This window comes from Embiotoca jacksoni, unplaced genomic scaffold, assembly GCF_022577435.1.
Source record: "Embiotoca jacksoni isolate LCO1_2020_lvr unplaced genomic scaffold, fEmbJac1.0.p SCAF_32, whole genome shotgun sequence".
NCBI lineage: Eukaryota > Metazoa > Chordata > Actinopteri > Embiotocidae > Embiotoca > Embiotoca jacksoni.
Genome location: NW_027185384.1, coordinates 3,187,335 through 3,204,970, shown reverse-complemented (window position 1 = coordinate 3,204,970; position 17,636 = coordinate 3,187,335). Strand labels below are relative to the sequence as shown.

At 40.8% G+C, this 17,636-nt stretch overlaps 2 protein-coding genes across 5 annotated transcripts in view; one reads left to right on the top strand and one right to left on the bottom strand.

The window, feature by feature from the left end:
* Nucleotides 1–65: 65 nt before the first annotated feature.
* LOC138207546 (E3 ubiquitin-protein ligase TRIM39-like) lies at nucleotides 66–2,998 on the bottom strand. Its single transcript, XM_069164844.1, has 2 exons — nucleotides 2,907–2,998; nucleotides 66–2,758 (listed from the first exon to the last, which is right to left on the bottom strand). Exon 2 carries the CDS (start codon nucleotides 2,754–2,756, stop codon nucleotides 1,128–1,130), a length of 1,629 nt encoding a protein of 542 aa, XP_069020945.1. The 5' UTR covers nucleotides 2,757–2,758; nucleotides 2,907–2,998; the 3' UTR covers nucleotides 66–1,127.
* A 4,426-nt stretch (nucleotides 2,999–7,424) lies between these two features.
* Nucleotides 7,425–17,636, top strand: part of tspan11 (tetraspanin 11) — an 83,090-nt gene continuing 72,878 nt past the window's right edge. For all 4 annotated transcript variants that reach the window (XM_069164948.1, XM_069164945.1, XM_069164947.1 and 1 more), the window contains exons 1-6: nucleotides 7,425–7,514; nucleotides 10,183–10,312; nucleotides 11,920–12,111; nucleotides 14,192–14,266; nucleotides 15,936–16,040; nucleotides 16,512–16,670. In XM_069164948.1, coding sequence (XP_069021049.1) covers nucleotides 10,226–10,312; nucleotides 11,920–12,111; nucleotides 14,192–14,266; nucleotides 15,936–16,040; nucleotides 16,512–16,670 — 618 coding nt within the window. In that variant the 5' untranslated portion in view covers nucleotides 7,425–7,514; nucleotides 10,183–10,225. The remainder of the gene's footprint in view (nucleotides 7,515–10,182; nucleotides 10,313–11,919; nucleotides 12,112–14,191; nucleotides 14,267–15,935; nucleotides 16,041–16,511; nucleotides 16,671–17,636) is intronic.

Sequence of the window (17,636 nt, the reverse complement as noted above, 5' to 3'; positions counted from 1 at the left end):
ACTATAAATAAAACAAATATATAACAGAGCTTCAAGGAAGAAATGATACGAGACGATCATTCTAGTAGTGTTGTTTATTCATATGATTTGTCAAAAGTACAAAAATTTACTGAGAATTACAAGAAATAAGCAAAATAAAGGATTGTATGCGTCTCCTCCCAGTACTGTCTCGTTCAGTAAATCTCCAGCTGATAAAACATAAACATGTTACAAATCAAAAGGCTAAATGTGTCTGCAGCAGTGTTCCACTTTACTAACTTCTATCAACTATTGCGATGTGTATAAAAAAGTAACAAAACATCCTAACAAATTGTAACTACATTACATTCTGATATTGGTACCCCGGTAGAACAACAAGATCTCTCAATACTTCCGTGCATTCTGGTATCATACAAAGAAATATGTACATTATACAAGAAAGCTTTCCTGATGGTCCCATATTCTCTACTTTTCTCTGTTTTATTTACAGTCTTGTTCTGTATGAGAGGATATTTTTGTGGTTGAAAGCAAACCATCTCAAATAGTTTTACATCTCCTATCTTAAATGTCTCTCTGGAGCTCGACCACAAACAGGCTGTTTTATGTCTGTGTCTCCAGCACACGTTGATATAAATGACCCTCTCTTCTGATTGGTTGTCTCTTTTATGCGTGGTGCACGCCTCGGCCGACCACAGGTATCAACTCCGTGTCTTCTTCCAGATAAAAGATTGGACGGTGTCCCTTAGCATTTGGAAGGCACGGGTGAGTGTAGAGCGTTTTCATTTCTTTGTGATCTCTAAACACAGAACAAAGTAAACCGGAGCCGGACCGATATATCAGCTGGCGGATGTTATTGGCCGCTATTGGCCAATCATAGAAAAATGTGTTGTCAGTGTTGGCCGGTTTGCGCTGATATTAAAACTTGTAAAGTTATTGAAACGTTTGAAGTTTACTGTTTCAGTGCGCTGTTGTCAGTGTGGACCGTGATAAATGAAGTGTCAAAAGTATCTAATCCCCTAAAAAAAAAATGACTGTTAAAATATACTTTATTTACAGTATATATAAAGAGTATCTGCTGACGTATTTACAGTGGGACTATTTTTTTGACTTCCTAATATCAGTATCAGCCTCTAAACTAAAAAAATAAACTAGTTTGTTTCAGGCAAAGGTGTTATGATTAGAGGAGCAGAGTTTATTGTATCGGTGTTGCCTTGAGGGCAAAAGTATGGATAAAGCTTTTCTGTAAATTGGCAGCCACTGAAAGAATAGATGTGTGATTTAGAATCCACATCATGGAAAGAAACCACTCCTTCATCGTAGTCCACGAAGATGCCCACTTTTTGAAGCTTTTCCGTCAGTGTGAATGTAACAGTTGAATTTTCATATGCTTTATACACACCCCCATCTAACCCAATGGTCCAGTAACCATCTGAAACTGATAGATCTGTGTCTCCCTTTCTATCTACAGACTCTCTGACCACGCCGACTGCCCACTTACTCTTTTCTTTTACCTGCACCTCAAAGTAAAACTTCCCGCTGGTGAACCCCTCCTTTGCCAAAATTTCTGGATACTTCTCAAATCTCTTTGGATTGTTGGGAAAACTTTGGGTGGTTGCAGTTGCAACTTCTTTTCCATCTTGACTTATGACAAGTGAGTAATGAGCTGTGTCGGGGTCAAGAGTCAAGTCCACCGCATGCTCTCTCATCTTTTTCATTTTGATCTCAGGAATCTTTTCAACAATTGCATCAGCCCTGTGTTTCACCTGAGCCACAGCTCCTCTCACTGCCTCAAAGGACAAGTCACTGCTAACACTGATGTCGGTCCAGTCCTTGTTTGGGGGAGGGCCCAAGGTTGGGAAGGTCTGGAGAAAAAGGTGATGGTCTTCAGACTGTGACAGCTGCTTCAGCTGGCTGCTCCTGCTTTCAAGCTCGGCGACTTCCATCCTCAGTTCTTTGAGAAAACTTTTGGCCTTTTGCTTTGTTGCTCTGAGTCTCTCCTCGATCACGGCCACAAGCTCAGCCTGGCTTCTCTGAAGGGAGTGGATGAAGTCAGTGAACGACTGCACGCTGGCCTCTTTCTCCTTGTCAGCTTCTTTCTCGCTGACATCAAGCGAGTTTTCAATCTCATCTATCTTGTCAAAGCGGGATTGTATCATCTTTTGGATATTTGCCATCACCTCGTCTTTCTTCACTATCACTGCTTCGTATTCTTCCTCTTGTGAGACGACGCTGTGACTCTTGTGATCAGTTTTGAAACACAAGACACAAATACAGGTCCGGTCTGTTCTGCAGTACAGCTCTGTTATCTTGTTGTGCTTCTTGCACATCCGATCATCGAGATTACTCACAGGATCTATTAGTGTGTGACTCTTAAGACCCAAAATTCTCTGATGCGGCTCGAGGTGGATTTCACAGAAAGAAGTGAGACACATCAGACAAGACTTAACAGCCTTGGCTTTAGTCTCAGCACAGATATCACAAAGAATGTCTGCTTTTTCAGGAAGCCCTGGGGCTGGAGTTGAGGCTTTGACTTGAGCCATTTTTGCAAACTCTTCAGCTAACTCGGACATGACAGTGTTGACGTGCAGTTCAGGTCTTGACGAAAATATCCTCTTGCAAAATGGACACTGACATATATCGATGCTGTCCCAATACTTGTGGATGCACGCGCTGCAGAAGTTGTGTCCACAAGGCGTTGACACCGGCTGGTTGAACACGTCCAGGCAGACAGAACACAGGAACCTCTCCTCTGACAGCAGGCCGCTGGCAGCCGCCATATCTGGACAAGAACCGAGTAAAACATTCAATCACATCAACTCCCAGTTCAACTCAGTGTGCTGAACGAGCTGTTAAAAATGTATATTTTTGTCTTTGTTTTGTCACGTGCTTGACAGGTGACAGGTGACAAGAAGTGAATTGAACCTTACCTGCAATGCCGCAAGTTGAAACAGAAGAAAGTAGTGAGCAAACAGGAGTTAACTTCTGTAAACCTGCCGTTCTTATGTTTCCTCACTAAGTTTCGTTTCGGCATGCAGCTGTCAGGAGGCCCCGCCCCTATTGTGCCTTTATTATAGACGCTACTTCCTGGTAGAAATTAACACCTTAGACTCCACTCTCTGTTGTTGTTTGTAAAAGTAAAGATATACTTCCTTGTTTTCCTGTCAGCAAATATCACCGCTCAGTTTTACTCCTGCTTGCAGGTATTCTGTACATAAAGTATTTTTTTTAGATAATCCTGGAAATGCAGCTGTAAACACAAGTTTGTCGTAACTGAATGATGTCAGTTACAAAAAAGAAAGAGGTTTTCACAAGCGTATAGGGAACAAGTTATATCCTACTGTGGTTGTTTACATGAGCATTCTGCATTGATATTTAGTCTTCTTTAGTAGGTAGAATATTTACGATTCTCCAGGTACTAACTAGCACTTAACTACGGCAAAACTAACATCATCAACTTGACAACACGTGTACAGCATTCAAAAGAAGTGCTGCAAAGTGAGAACAATACTGAAATACGGTGTTTCAAATATAGAAAATACGACACCATATTTCAATTTCAACCTTATTAGTTTTTACTTCCCTGTATTTGTCGCATTTGTCTGAATGCCGCACCTGTAGTGCAAGCAGATGCTGATGGGAATGTGGTAATATCTGCAGATATTTGGGCATAATGTGACGTGTGCCTGAAGCAAATTTCATGACAATTTACCTAACAGTTGTTGAGATTGTTCATGCAAAATCACAGATGTTTAACCACATATGGGTTGTTAGAGAACATGTTTGAGCATCGCTAAACACGTTGGGGACTTATCCTTTGGGGAAGACGGATGTTTGAACAAAATGTCATGGTAATCAATCGCTATTTGTTGATTTCTGTTTGGACCACAGTGGTGAGCCGACCGACCTATTAGCTGACAGACACACAGACAACAATGCCCTTTGTGGAGCCAAGTAAGTGGTTAAGCATCAGGACCAAAACATTGCCATCTGTAAACAGGCAGCGAGTATCAGTTATACTTGTTCCACGCTTAAATTACACTAATCTGACTGTCCTTTTCTTAAAAATGCTCTGGGATTTAATTACCACTTTTGATGGACAATCTGGCCCCAGTCCACTCTCCTCAAAGTCCCTTGTTTCCTTTGTGAAACTGTCATTTGATGCTGTGTCATGTTGCTCATTACAATATCCCTAGTTCCATCTGTTGATATTGTCCCAGAATTTCCATACACAGATTGCCTTCACCCCTGGTGTTTCTCTAGTTCTTTGCCTGGTTGTGCTGTGAGACAGAAAAGACTTTCACTGCAGCGATTTCATATTTTATCTACAATAGCCTCTTGGTTCATGTTCAAACAAATTCTCTGGTTCATCCCGGCTTCTAACCCATCAAACAAAAGTAACAGAGGGGACAGCACAGTCCGATGACTCTCTATTTCTTGATATGAATCTTGTGTTCTGTTATCTCCTATATGATATTGCACCCATCCCTCGCCTGAATTGTCCTGGAGACATCACTGCCGTTGTAATCTCTCCTTAACTCCAACACTGTCCTCTCTCTTTGAAGAGGCCAGTCTGTCCTGTGGCTTCCAGGTCAGTCTGACCACAAGAGGTCAGGCACAGCAAGCAGGAGCTGAGTGGCTCAAATTTTGCTCTGTTGGACCAGGACACTCCTGAGAGTTGAACGTGTCACTTCTACAAAACTATATCCATGCAACAATAACAACAACAAAAAAAGCATCATAACAGTCTTAGTTCCTCTTGTTAGTTTATCATTTCAATTAAAACATATCTAGATGCAATACATTTTTCAGCATTTTATTGTAGTTCTCTATTTACTCAATCCTTCACAGATTCGAGCCATTTTTCTTCTGCAGTTTCTCCATGGAACAAACACCCACCTTTCTATTGAGCTACATAGGCACAAATCAAATCAAACAGATGTTGAAACTGGGCAAATATACTGTGAAATTCAAATGAATGGATGCAGAGCACTACCGTCGCAAAAGCAAATCTGCTCTATTTTTACACCTTTTCTTTTTAGGGCCCGAGCACCGAGCATCGGTGCGAAAGCCCTGTTGTTTTTTGTAAAAATGTTCGTCGTGATATGACGTGAATATGATGAAGCCTCCAAAAAGGCAAATCACTTCACGTAAGAAAAAGAACATTTAACGATTCATCGTTAGATGTTCTTTTAATAACAAATCTAATTTGTCTAATAACAAATCATTAAAACCTCCAACTTGAGTCAAAAAGGGAATTAAAAACCTAATTGTTTGCTTCTTTTGTACTAAAACCAAAACTAAAGAAAATAAATAATGAACTCAGTGGATCAAAATCAGTGGTGGTTGACATGATCTAGAACGAAGAAGAGGTGGTATAATATATAAACTCTTAAAGTTGGATAGTTGCATTGACTGCTTTATGGTAGCCGATGATATAAAAGTGAGATTTAGTGCAGATGCAGTGTCTTATCAGTTGGCTGCCAGTCCTGTTGCCTCAGAAGAAAGCCTGGCGTTGATGATGTTTTTCATCGACCCAAAAATCACCAAATAGTCATACGATATATGACGCCACATGATGGGTTTTTTCGGCCCCAAATTTTTTTTAAATACCCAATACTTTAGTATGTTGTCTAAAATATGAAGAAAAAGTCAAGGCGTAGTGTTTCGTCCACAACGTATGACTTTTTTTTCATCCCAAAAATTTGAAGTTATGCTAAGGCATATCGTCAAATAAAACCAAAGGAGCTATTGTATACTAAAACAGGCACAGTGGAAGCAATGCAACTGGAAGCAATGGATGTATTCGTCCAAAAACATCATAAAAAAGTCATACTATAGTATGACGGGTTTTTTTGGCCAAATTTTTTTTAAATACTTAAGACTTCAGTATGTCGTCTAAAATATGAAGAAAAAGTCATACCGTAGTATTTCATCCAAACTGTCATCCTATAGTATGACTTTTTCTTCGTCCCAAAAATAAATAAAAAGTCATACTGTAGTATGACATTTTTTTTCAGTCAAAAAAATATAAATCACTTAAGACTTTAGTATGTCGTATACTATAGTATGACGTATGACTTTTTCTTCGTCCCAAAAATTTTAAATACTTAATACTTTAGTATGTTGTCTAAAATATGAAGAAAAAGTCATGCCGTAGTGTTTCGTCCACAACGTTATACTATAGCATAACTTTTTGTTCCTCCCCCCCCCCCCCCAAAAAAAATCACCAAACCATCATACTATAGTATGACTTTTGTTTTCACATTTTGGACGACATGCTATTGTATGACTTTTTTTTTTTTTTTTTTCATATTTTGGACAACATGCTATATTAGTGACTTTTACGTAAGGTAACATTGCATTACATTTCATTTAGCTGACGCTTTTATCCAAGGCGACTTACAATAAGTGCATTTCAACCCATGAGGGTACAAAACCCAGAACAACAGGAATCAAGAAAATACAATTTCTTCAAGAAAGCCAAACTACAAAGTGCTATCAGTAAGTGCCATTTTAAGCACTACTAGTAGAAGTACTATTCAAGGTCAAATCTGAAGAGGTGTGTTTTTTAGTTTGCGGCGGAAGATGTGCAGAGTTCCCACTGTCCTGATGTCGGTGGGGAGCTCTTTCCACCATTTAGGAGCCGGGACAGTGATTTTTGTAGAGTGTTTAGCTCGCAGCGAGGGAGCGACAAGCCGATTGGTAGAAGCAGAGCGGAGGGAGCGGGATGGGGTGTAAGGTTGGACCATGTCCTGGATGTACACTGGACCCGATCTGTTCGTAGCGTGTTTGCGTTACTTTTCGTTACTCGTACCAATGTTTTGTTACTTTGTTGCTACGTTACTTTAAGCAAGTACTTTAAGCAGTAATGGATGTTTTCTCAGCAAACAGATAAAATCAGATAGAAAACAGTTTGTCCTCCATTTTTCCAAGGGATTAGTGTGTCACAGAAATATATTTACACAACTGCAACATTAATGAAACAATAAAAGGGGCAAATCAGGTACGAACATTGTTTTTTTTCCAAATTAAGAGCACAGGACGCAAAGGAACACAGGAAGTCAGTTAAAATCCTTCCTGTAATGCTGCAGGTAGATTTTCAGGTGGTCCTCGACGAGTCAGCACCAGATGTCACACTTCAAACTAAGGTGTATAAAACCAGGAGTGTGACCAGCTCTCAGTGTACAAATATAAAATGTGATATTCAGCTTTGCGTTACTTGCGAAAAGTAAGTATTCGTTACTTTTCGTTACGTTCAAAATATATATCTCATGTGAGGAACATAATTGCAGCTGAAACTGAAAGGCTGTGGCTCCTTGCTGTGGCTATTATTTCTAAACCACGCTTTGTTGCCTGTGTCAAAATTACGAGCTGCACTCAAACGCACCATCGGCGCAAACTGTCTCGGACAGCCTGAAAGCAACAAGCTTTGACTGGACAAAACGCCCACTGCTGCAGTGCTGCACTCTCTGGGGTTGACGGGAATAACTGCAAAACGAGGGCTTCCCCCCCCCCCTGCACTATACGTCGGTTCGGTGAGTATCTGGTCGGCTGTGAGACGAAAACGTTTGTTTGTCGACGCAACTGTGAAATAATTCGGTTAAACTTTGTCCTGCGCATCAACGTCGCAGGTGTTTTTTTTTTTCCAGGATGCTCGGGCTCACGTCTCATCCCCGAAGAAGAGGGAGGGGGGGGGAAGTTTGTCTTAAACCGCAAAAGAGACAGATTCCGTTTGTTTATCTGCAGCTTGTAACGCTGAAGGACACCTGCAGTGGTCAAAGTCCACAAGGGCTTATTATTCCTTGAAGAAACCACGTTGGTAACTGTCGTTTCAAGTCCACGCATCTGGATTAAAGAGGCTTTACGAGTTTAGGGACTTCACTCAGGCTAGTATACTTTAACAAAAGATTGTTAACCAGTAAGTGAGTTCATTAAACAGTATTTTTTTTTCTTCTTCTTCTAGGTGACAGATAAAACGTTTACAAATTACTTTTTGTTGGAGCGTTACTATTTTAATTTGCAGTGCGAAACTTTTGTCTCCCCCTTCTGCACTTGAGAGTAATTGCAAAATCACTACCTATTGCGTCATCGGCTCTGGTCTACTCTTCGAAACTGTAAAACGGTGGGCGAATTGTTTTGAGCATCACAACCCTTGCGAAATGACTGATCCATTTGTTCCGAAAACATTTGGGAAGTCTGGTGGCACAATTTAATTATTTCAGCTCAGTTCGAGTTGGCATAGGGCTAAACCGGAAGTTAACTGGTTCCTCTGGTGTACCCATAGAGCACACAGTATGCACTCATCCAGCTAGTGCGGGAATGTCTCATCAGACACCAGATTTTAAAACTCTGTATACTATATATATATATATATATATATATATATATAGCAGGGATGTCATTGTCGTTGTCACGGCCTTAAGTTAGCCTACTGGAGATACGTATTGTATATTTACTTATCAGTATTTTAGTTTTTACTCTTTATAATATTACCTTAAGTTAAAATGCTGTATAAATAAGGCAATTAATCTGCGTTGTTTTTTTTTGCCCAGCTGTATTAAGTAGTCCGGACGCCCAACAGATAGCTTGTTGAGATGTATCAGTGTTTGTCTTCGATGGGTGTTGTCATCATTGGGTGTTTGTGACATTGAAAAAAACAATGACATGGAAACCAAACCATCGGAAATGTGCCTTTCCAGTAACAGTGCTTTAAGATGTCATATAATAATAAAAAAAAAATGAATCAACTAGTCCATATGAATAAAGTCTGTGGATTATCCAAAACAATTGGAAACTATAGAAAATGCGGCCGATATCCGCAAATGAACCTCCGTTCCGTTCAATATTTCATGGATGAAGGAAGATCCAATATTTGAAAACCTGGGCAAATAAATCTTTTTTTCTCCTTGTATTTGTGGACAAACCAACATGTCTAACAAAGCTCGCCATATTTTGCTGTACCTCTTTCTAGTTAAGTCTGGGACAGTATTATTATCAATCCAACACATTTTCACCCAGATCCTGTAAATACAATCTCCTCTTTTGGAAGTGTAACCGGCTGACTGAAAACAATACCTGCCGTATAGTGTATCGATCCGTTTTATGGTGTGGAAGTGCTTCCCACCTCATGGCCTTTTATTTACGGAACTGAAACTGCACGCTCAATTAATCATTCCGAGGTTTATGGTCTGTTCAGTGCTATGAATAATTTAAAGATGGGTTTTGTGATATAACAAGAGGAGGTAACGCTGTGAAGTTAGATGCAGCATCACTAAACAACCAGTAAGATACACTCCTATTACGACTTTGATAATGAACGTAGAGCAGATCGAGTTTCAGTGGGAAAATAGTATTGCTAGTCTAGCATTACAATATCAGAGGCTGCAGTGTGATGAAAGAAAAATGATATCAGCTTGGGAGTATGAGTGAAGTTTTTTTTCAGTTGTACCGAAAGGCCCTTTGGGATTGTTACTCGATACTACTGTTTGATCCACTTGGAGTTGTGTGCGTCTCGAAGGAGTACAAATGTGAGAACAGTTCTCGAGTAACTTTATTTTACAGTGTATTTAAGCATGAAAATTGTTAATACTGAAAAATGACTTGATACTGCAGAGATGTTGCTTTTGTTGTGATGCTTGACGGGCAGCTGTATCTCTGTTGTGAAACAAAATATGCTGATTACTCTCTGTTGCTGTGGCACACATTATATGCAGAGTGGTCACATGTCATAATAAGCTCAGCTCTCTTTTGTCGCTTGAGTTTCCTGGTAGTGTCTCTGTTTGTGGGTTATTCTTTTATTCCACTTCTTTTCCTTTGCCTCAAATAAACATTACAGTATTTGGGTGGCAGAGGCAAAACACAAGAGATAAGACGAAGATATTTAATGACTGACACTGAGCAATAGAAAGTTTCACTCTCTTATACATTGTAGATTAATATGTAACCGGTCAGTTAGTTTATCTATTTCTTTCACATTATCTTTGTCATGTGTTCTTTTGTTTAATGCTACTACTGCCATGACATTCAGTATTAAAGGGAACAATTGAGGAAAGTGTCAAACTCACCATCCCTCCACACCTTTGCAGTGTTTTAGCTCATGCGACATATGAAGAATATTTTTTTGAACTGCATGATTTCATAGTTTTTGAAGGAATATTTTTCTGCAAAATTTTGAATTTCCCATTATCTCCGTTGTGCACAAAGAAAGACAAATCTGCCGTCCCACAACCGAAGTGCTGGAAGGAAGATGTCGGCAGTTTACAAGGATGACCAAGAAGACTGGCTGACGGTGTGTCTCAAGTACCTGCTCTTTGTTTTCAACTTTCTCTTCTGGGTAAGTGGCAATGAGTAAGCAGTGGTCTTTATAAACCTATCCTCTACTCACAAAAATCTCACCGCATTACATAAGCTTTAAATTTAAGTTTAAAAACCAAGTCTGAGACGGAGTCAAGGGGAAGGTTTTGAATAGCGAGTTCGACCTGTGCGTGGGAGAGGTTAAAGAGAGAAAAGGGAACGAGCTTCTTCTTCAGGCTTCAGTTAATGCATTCCTCTACTCCGTGAGCCACAGGCTCTCCTCCATATTGTACCCACGCCGCTCTTTTTATACTTTCCTTTTTTGTCCATCACTGCACCATCATAACGTACATCAATCTTGGGAGCAATGCCTTGTTGGCTTTGATCCTTGCTATCTTGTAAATATGTTTCTTATGATGTGCTTCATCAGCACGATTTCAATGTGGGCTCGCTGCGAGTTGATTTTTTTTTGTGTTTACAGTGTCATAATTTTATATTGCCTCTTTTCATCTTTCCTGACAAAACATGTAGCTACTAATCTTGCTAAATAGGCATGTATAAATATCTGTGTTCTGTCTTAAAACTTGGATTGAATATCAATTTAGATGAAACTCAATTAAAATTTGCTTGGCCATCTTTGATTAATATCCTAAATCCACTTTGATGGGGATGCAATGGATTCAATCATGTATTCATATTAAATGGGGATTTTTAGGGATTTGTATTCAACACGTGGATTTGTTACTGACTTCAGATTAAATGCATTTGAGCTGTTTAAGAATGCCTCTCATACGAACAGTTTTAGTAAAGATGGCAGGACACTAATGCAGAGAGGTTAATTGAGAGGCCCATGTTAAAACATTTTAGAAATATGTCAGTTTGTTATAATTCTATATTAAAACTAATTTACTTGTTAAATATAGTCATCTCTCATAGGGCCCTATACAATATATATAAGTGGTGCTTCCTTGGTTGGGCATGTGTTGTTGTGAGTAAGTGGCCTTTGCTTTTGAAGGAAAGGGATGGGAGGATGAAGGGGTGAGACTCTCTGAGGCATTTCCTATTTGTCCGCCTGTGAAACTCACGAGATGAGAAGAACAGATCTGGATGCCACCTTTTTATCAGTCCTTCAGGATTGTTTGTGAGGAAGTGGACATTATGGCCGGACTTGATCTCTGACATCCCACTGCTCCTGTGGCCACTTTTCTATTTTTCTATCTATTTCCTCTCTTTTCTCTCTGCCCTCCTTAATGCACCGTTTTCCCACTCTTCCACTTTCCTCTTGTGTTCCTGCTTTTTTTTTTTTTTTTTTTTTTATATCTGTGACTCATCTGAAAGCATTGAACTCACTTCCTATTTGTCATTTCCGGCCCTGAGAGGTGCTGTACTTGTCTGTTTTGCTCTACCGGCATTTTATGCGTCTGACTTTTAACTGACTGGCTTTGAAGCTATTTCTGTCTTCTGTTCAAGTTATCCATAACGCCACGTTTCCCCATTTTATGTCTCATCCTCTTGTTGTGCCTTTATGTAATTTTTTTGAATCTTTTATGTTGTTAACCTTTTGCTACACTCTCAATGTAACCATTATACTCTGATATCTTTATCACCCCACTACCACCTTTCTTCCTCTCCCCCCTTCTGTTCCAGGTGGGTGGAGCTGCTGTCCTGGGTGTAGGAGTCTGGACACTGGTGGAGAAGAGTGACTACTTAAGTCTGCTGGCCTCCAGCGCTTTTGCTGTCTCGGCATATATCCTCATCCTGGCTGGCAGCCTGGTGGTGGTCACGGGCTTTTTGGGCTGCTGTGCTGTGATCCGGGAGCAAAGAAGCTGTCTGTCTATGGTGGGACACGGGGGACACGGGAGACACGGGGAGGGGGTTCCTACCTCTGCTTGTAGTTGTAAGGGTGTGGCTTAATTGTATAGTACTGTGTGGATGTGTAAAGAAATTGTGTGTGAATTATATTTCGCAAGAGTGCTCATACATTTATTTACAACAGTATTACATTTTGTTTGCACACATTTGCTTATTGAACAGGTAACAGTTTTATGTCGCTGTTTGTAGTTTTCTGAGAAATCTTAAGTTCATTCATGTATTTAGCCATTTAATATGAACAACAAATATTAACAAGAAATATCACAATATATTTATCAGTGAACATCAGTGAAACTGCAAATTTGCAACCTTACATCATTATGAAAAATAAGGACTGAAGAGGTATCATGGATGGAAATACATCAAAGGAAAACGTATATCAAACATTCTATTCTGGAAAAGGTTGGTGATTTGTTACGTTGGGCATTTGAGCCCGGCCAACATAATGATGCTGAAGGTCCGACTCACTGGTTGGTGGTCCTAGATTGTCATCTCGATGCTTGCCCACATATACACGAAGGTTTGCTTGATCTGTATAACTACATGACACCTATTCAACAACATAACCTGCAACTCATCTGTGATAACCCCAGTCTTAAGGTCTCTCACTAGATGCTGACAAATGGCTGTGGCGGGGCCCTTGCTGTCCTCATTATTTTATAGCGACGGGGCCCAGTGGGAGAGAAGCAGGCGGGAGGTGAACGTTCACTGCTGCAGGACTATTTATAGATGTGTCTTTCTGCTGGTGATGGATGGAGCAATAGGAGAGCAAAAGGGGGTTTGCAGGAGTGAAAGAGGTTGATGGGTAGAGGATGTCGAATGTGTGATGCAGGTTTTTTTTCTCCAAGACCAGCTACATTGATGTGCTATTTATAGATCAGCTTTGCGAGAGTAATGAGTGATACTAGGATGTACAGTAAGTGTGTGAGTACAGAGGGGGTGAAGTTAGTGTTTTGTGTGGGCAGCATGCACACACACACTGTAGTGTTTTTTGTGTGTTTTTTTTAGATCTTGTAACAAGGCGATAAAGAACAGCCTGTGTTTCTTTTATTATCATTATTTTTTACTGCGATAACTCCGAAATAGAGGAGAACAACTGATCATTGCCTCCCCGCTGCTGTTCGTCACCAATAGTTTGTCTTTGTTTTGTTTGGTGCGTCGTCGCGGGTCGGGTCGACGCATCTGTCTCTCCATAATGTTCTCGAGCGAAGCAGCACTGGTGCTGCTGTCACACTGTTCTGTCCCGCTCTGCGACAGCTGGGCCTAATTAGTTGCGTGTGCGTGTGTGTGTGTGTGTGTGTGTGTGTGTTTGCATTATGTAGCATGGGCCATGTTTGTGAGGGGGGGTGGGAACCATTTCATGAACAATGAAAAGTTTGTGCTCGAGAAATATGTAGTTTTGATCTTTCTCACTCAGTCTGTCAAAGCACTTAAAATGTGTGTGCAGTCTGTTTGATACACAGTTTACATAACTACATTCTGTTTTTTCAGCACGTACAAGAGCGCTTGTCATTCACGATGAGCCCCTATTGTTTGGTTTTGGATGCCTTGTTTAGTTTTAGCTGCTGAGGTATGGATTTTTAGTCGTTGATTACATTAATATTCTGATCCTTTTGTTTTGCTGCAGTATTGAAATGAATGTTTATGTGGTTGTGAATATTTAAAACGCCTTCATTTAGTTGTTACCAAGCTGGTGTTTGAGCGTCGGTTATTATGATACACAATGGAGCTGGTTTCAAGCAGTGGCGAGAGCTCCGTGAAAGATACCCGAGAGAAATCTGATGCCACAGTCTGTCAAATTGCTTTCCGGTTGTCTCATTTTGTGCAGCATTGCCATCTGTGTTGGAAGTGACAGATGCACCACAATGACAGTTGATGGAAGTTTATATTGAGAGTGTAAGCAACTCGACTTATCAGTGAGTTAGTTGAGGCGACAACTGTGCTGATGATTCTGAAGTTGAAATGTCTGCGTGAATTGAAGTCTTTGGTCTAATTTGTTCAATTGCTCCCGTCCTTTCTCTCCCTATGTGCCATTTCTCATCCACAGTATTTCTTCTGCCTGCTGCTGATCTTCTTGATTGAACTGGTGGCTGGAGTGCTGGCTTATGTCTACTACCAGAGGGTAAGGGATTACTGATTATTTATTACTTATGAGAGCCAAGCTGCCAAAGCAAGTTCAGTAGTTAAACGTAAAGCCAGTTCAGGAGACATAATGCTCACACTGCAATTCAACTTTTCAAAAATAACGGTATCTGAACTAGTACAGCATTTACCTGGATGCCACAGTGGTCAGACTTTTTAAGGGTTAGCCTTGTACTGTGTTCACACTGTATTTGGAAGATAACGTTAAAAACTTATTTCACAATGACCGTCGTGAAACTAATCTGTTGGGATGTTTCTCTTTTGAAAATATTCTTGCAGTTTTGTTAGCTGACATCATTTTTGGATGAAGGCAGCGTTGGTGTTTTGCTGGGGGAATGTTTTAATTGCTTTTTGGATTTGAGTTGCACATATGCTGTTTTCCCTCTGGGTGTGCGTCGAAGAGCAGCACCTTCTGCAAAATAGCTAAAGCTCTGCAGTGAAGGAAAACTGGAATATACTCAATTGTCAAGATGGCAGTAAGGAAGTGAGGCAAAGGCTAAAAATAAACAGATTTTCTTATATTTTTGTGTTGGCTCTTGTACACTTGCTTGACATTTGTGACATCTCTCGGGCCCACCTGGACTTTGCTGCATTTTCTTCATGTGCTGTGTGAGGCTGCTGCTGATGACAAGCTACCATTACAGAATCCAACTGCACTTCAGCAACTTCTTGCAGGTCACATCTAACTGCATTTAGCTTGAACATCTCTGGGCAACAGATGCTATGGCGGGAGGGAGACCTGTGATTTTGAGCACCACCTCTCCTGTTGAAGGCCTGAAAATAAACTGGCAATTCACCACACCAATGAAAGTATCCATCCTTTTACAATGTCTAAAAGCAGAAAAATACACCTTTTTAAAAGGGTGCTGAGAGTTTTTTTTTTTAGAAAATAAATGATCTAACTGTTTACATACATAAATTGAGGTTGTATGAAAAATCAGTGGAATGAGTAATGTGCACGGCAAAACCTAATAACTATAAACCGCCTTGAGAGGGAGGGTGCGGGATTAAGCTCACCAGTTTTAAAGGCCTCCCAACACAGCAGCTTAGGTGAACCTCCGATGACGACCAGTCTGTCTGTGTAGCTAACACAGTTCTTAGCATCTTGTTATCGCCCAAACATCTGCCTGTCAGTCAGCGAGGACTGCAAAGAGCAACTTGTTATCTGCGGGTGAGCTCTGACATTTATTATAATGGAAATGGGTTCAGAATCACTTTAAAGATAAGGGTTCTCATCCTCTCTCCATTTCTTGTCATCTCTTCTGTGTGTGTGTGTGTGTGTGCGCGCGCGCGTGCACAAATCTATACACGCATCCAGGGCTAAATTTATAGCCTTATCTTTTGCATTGTGTGATCACAGATGGCTGGGAAATGTTACCCGTCTATCGTGCCCCAATCCTCCCACTCACTTCCAACACTCACCTTTTACACTCTTTGCTCCTACACTTCTTTGCTCTCCTGTTCTGCGTGTACTGGATGTGTTCCGTGGGTGATAACAAATTCGTGCTTTCGGTGTGGTTACAAAAATAGACTTAGCTGAGACTCTCCCAAAAATGATATTCTAGCAGCCCGCCCCGCCCTCTCCCTCTCCAACACACCGTTTCTTACTGTGCATGTCTGCTGTCTCTCTCGTTGTTCATCATTTCCAGCTGAGTGAGGAGCTGAAGCAGCATCTCAACCACACTATGACGGAGAACTACGCCCAGCCAGGGAAGGAGGCCATCACTTTAGCTGTGGACAGACTACAACAGGATGTACGGAATATATTTGCCAAACCTTCTGATAATTTGTTTAGTTTGTGTAAGATTATACGTTGCCCTATTCAGCAACATGACCTTGGAATTTGTAGTTTTCATTATCCTGTCTGCAGTTGTCATATACACGCATGAAGTAGAGTAATGAGCAGTGTCTTCTACTGCATTTCAGCATCCTATTAAACTCAAGTATTCCATTACAGTTCACACAGATCGTTCTTCCAAAAAGGAAAAGGAAATCGCCAGGAAAAATAAAGCTACAGGAAAAATAATGCTTCTCCTTTCAGCTGCCAAAATTGTAAAGTGTAAAAAAAAAAATACAGACGTTAGGAAGTGGTTTCAGCTAAATAACATATTAAACTTCAAAAAGGGATCGCACATTACGATGAGAAGATGTGATGTATGCTTTTCTTGCAGTGTTGTGACATCATGAAACCAAAGTCCTCTCTCTCCGTCTCCCCGTCTCTCCAGTTCAAGTGCTGCGGCAGCAACGACTTCCACGACTGGACGCTGAGCGTGTACGTTTCCTCAAAGCAGGCAGGAAACAGGGTGGTGCCAGACAGCTGCTGTAAGACCGTCACCCCTCTCTGTGGCAAGAGAGACCACCCCTCCAACATCTACAAGGTGGAGGTCAGTGGACTACACGCCGTTGGAGAACAGCTGAACGACAACAACCAGATTCGCCCTAACACACAATTATCACATAGGGTTGTGTTGAAATTTCTCAAGTAGGGGTTGGGCCATATAGAGTACAGTTTTTAATTGTTCAAAAATAACACAATGGTTAGTTAATGGATGATCAAGCCCCCAGATGGGTTATAAGAACCATTTGTAACAGCTGAATGCAGGGCAGTTTTTTTTTCTTTTTTTTTTTTTTTTTTTTAAAGTCACTACCTGCTGTATATCCATTACAGTGATATCAAGAGAGTGTTTTTTGGATCGTAGACAGCAGACAAGACCACGGAGACCAAGATGGAGGAAGGGAGTTTACTTACAGCTGGACTGTGTGTTGGCAAAAGTTAAAGCATGACAAACTTGTGCTCTTCTTCGGGGTGATTGTTTAGCTGCTCTGTTCATTGTCGTCTAGCTGACATGACAGAAGAAATGTACGTTTGATTCACGTCTGAACTATTGTAAATGGTCTGCACTTGCATAACGCTTTATCACCTTGCGGACTCAAAGCGCTTCACCCACTAATGAGACTGAGCTGCCATGCATGAGCACATTCACACACCATCGGAGGGTTCGGTGTTTTGTCCAAGGACAGCAAGAGCCGGGGATCGAACCACGACCTTCCGATTAGTGGGCAACCCACGCTACCATCTGAGCCACAGCCTCCCCAGTTAAATTAATTTTGTAGCCAAACCATTTTTAAATGGCAGACGGGCTTGTTTTTTTTTTTTAGGAACGAACTCTTCCTTCCTGTTTGAAAGCGCATGCGACATGTCCATATTATAGATGCAAATGCGTCCTCTCGCAGCGTTATCATGAATACCGCTAGCGGACAAATTTTTACCATAGAAGAATTACAGCTGAATATTGTGGACGATCCAAAATGGCACAGCCGTATTCTACAGATCAATGAGTCTTTGATCC

Bases quoted from the DNA above. Each gene is read 5' to 3' on its own strand.
- LOC138207546 (XM_069164844.1), bottom strand. From the start codon at position 2,756: ATGGCGGCTGCCAGCGGCCTGCTGTCAGAGGAGAGGTTCCTGTGTTCT.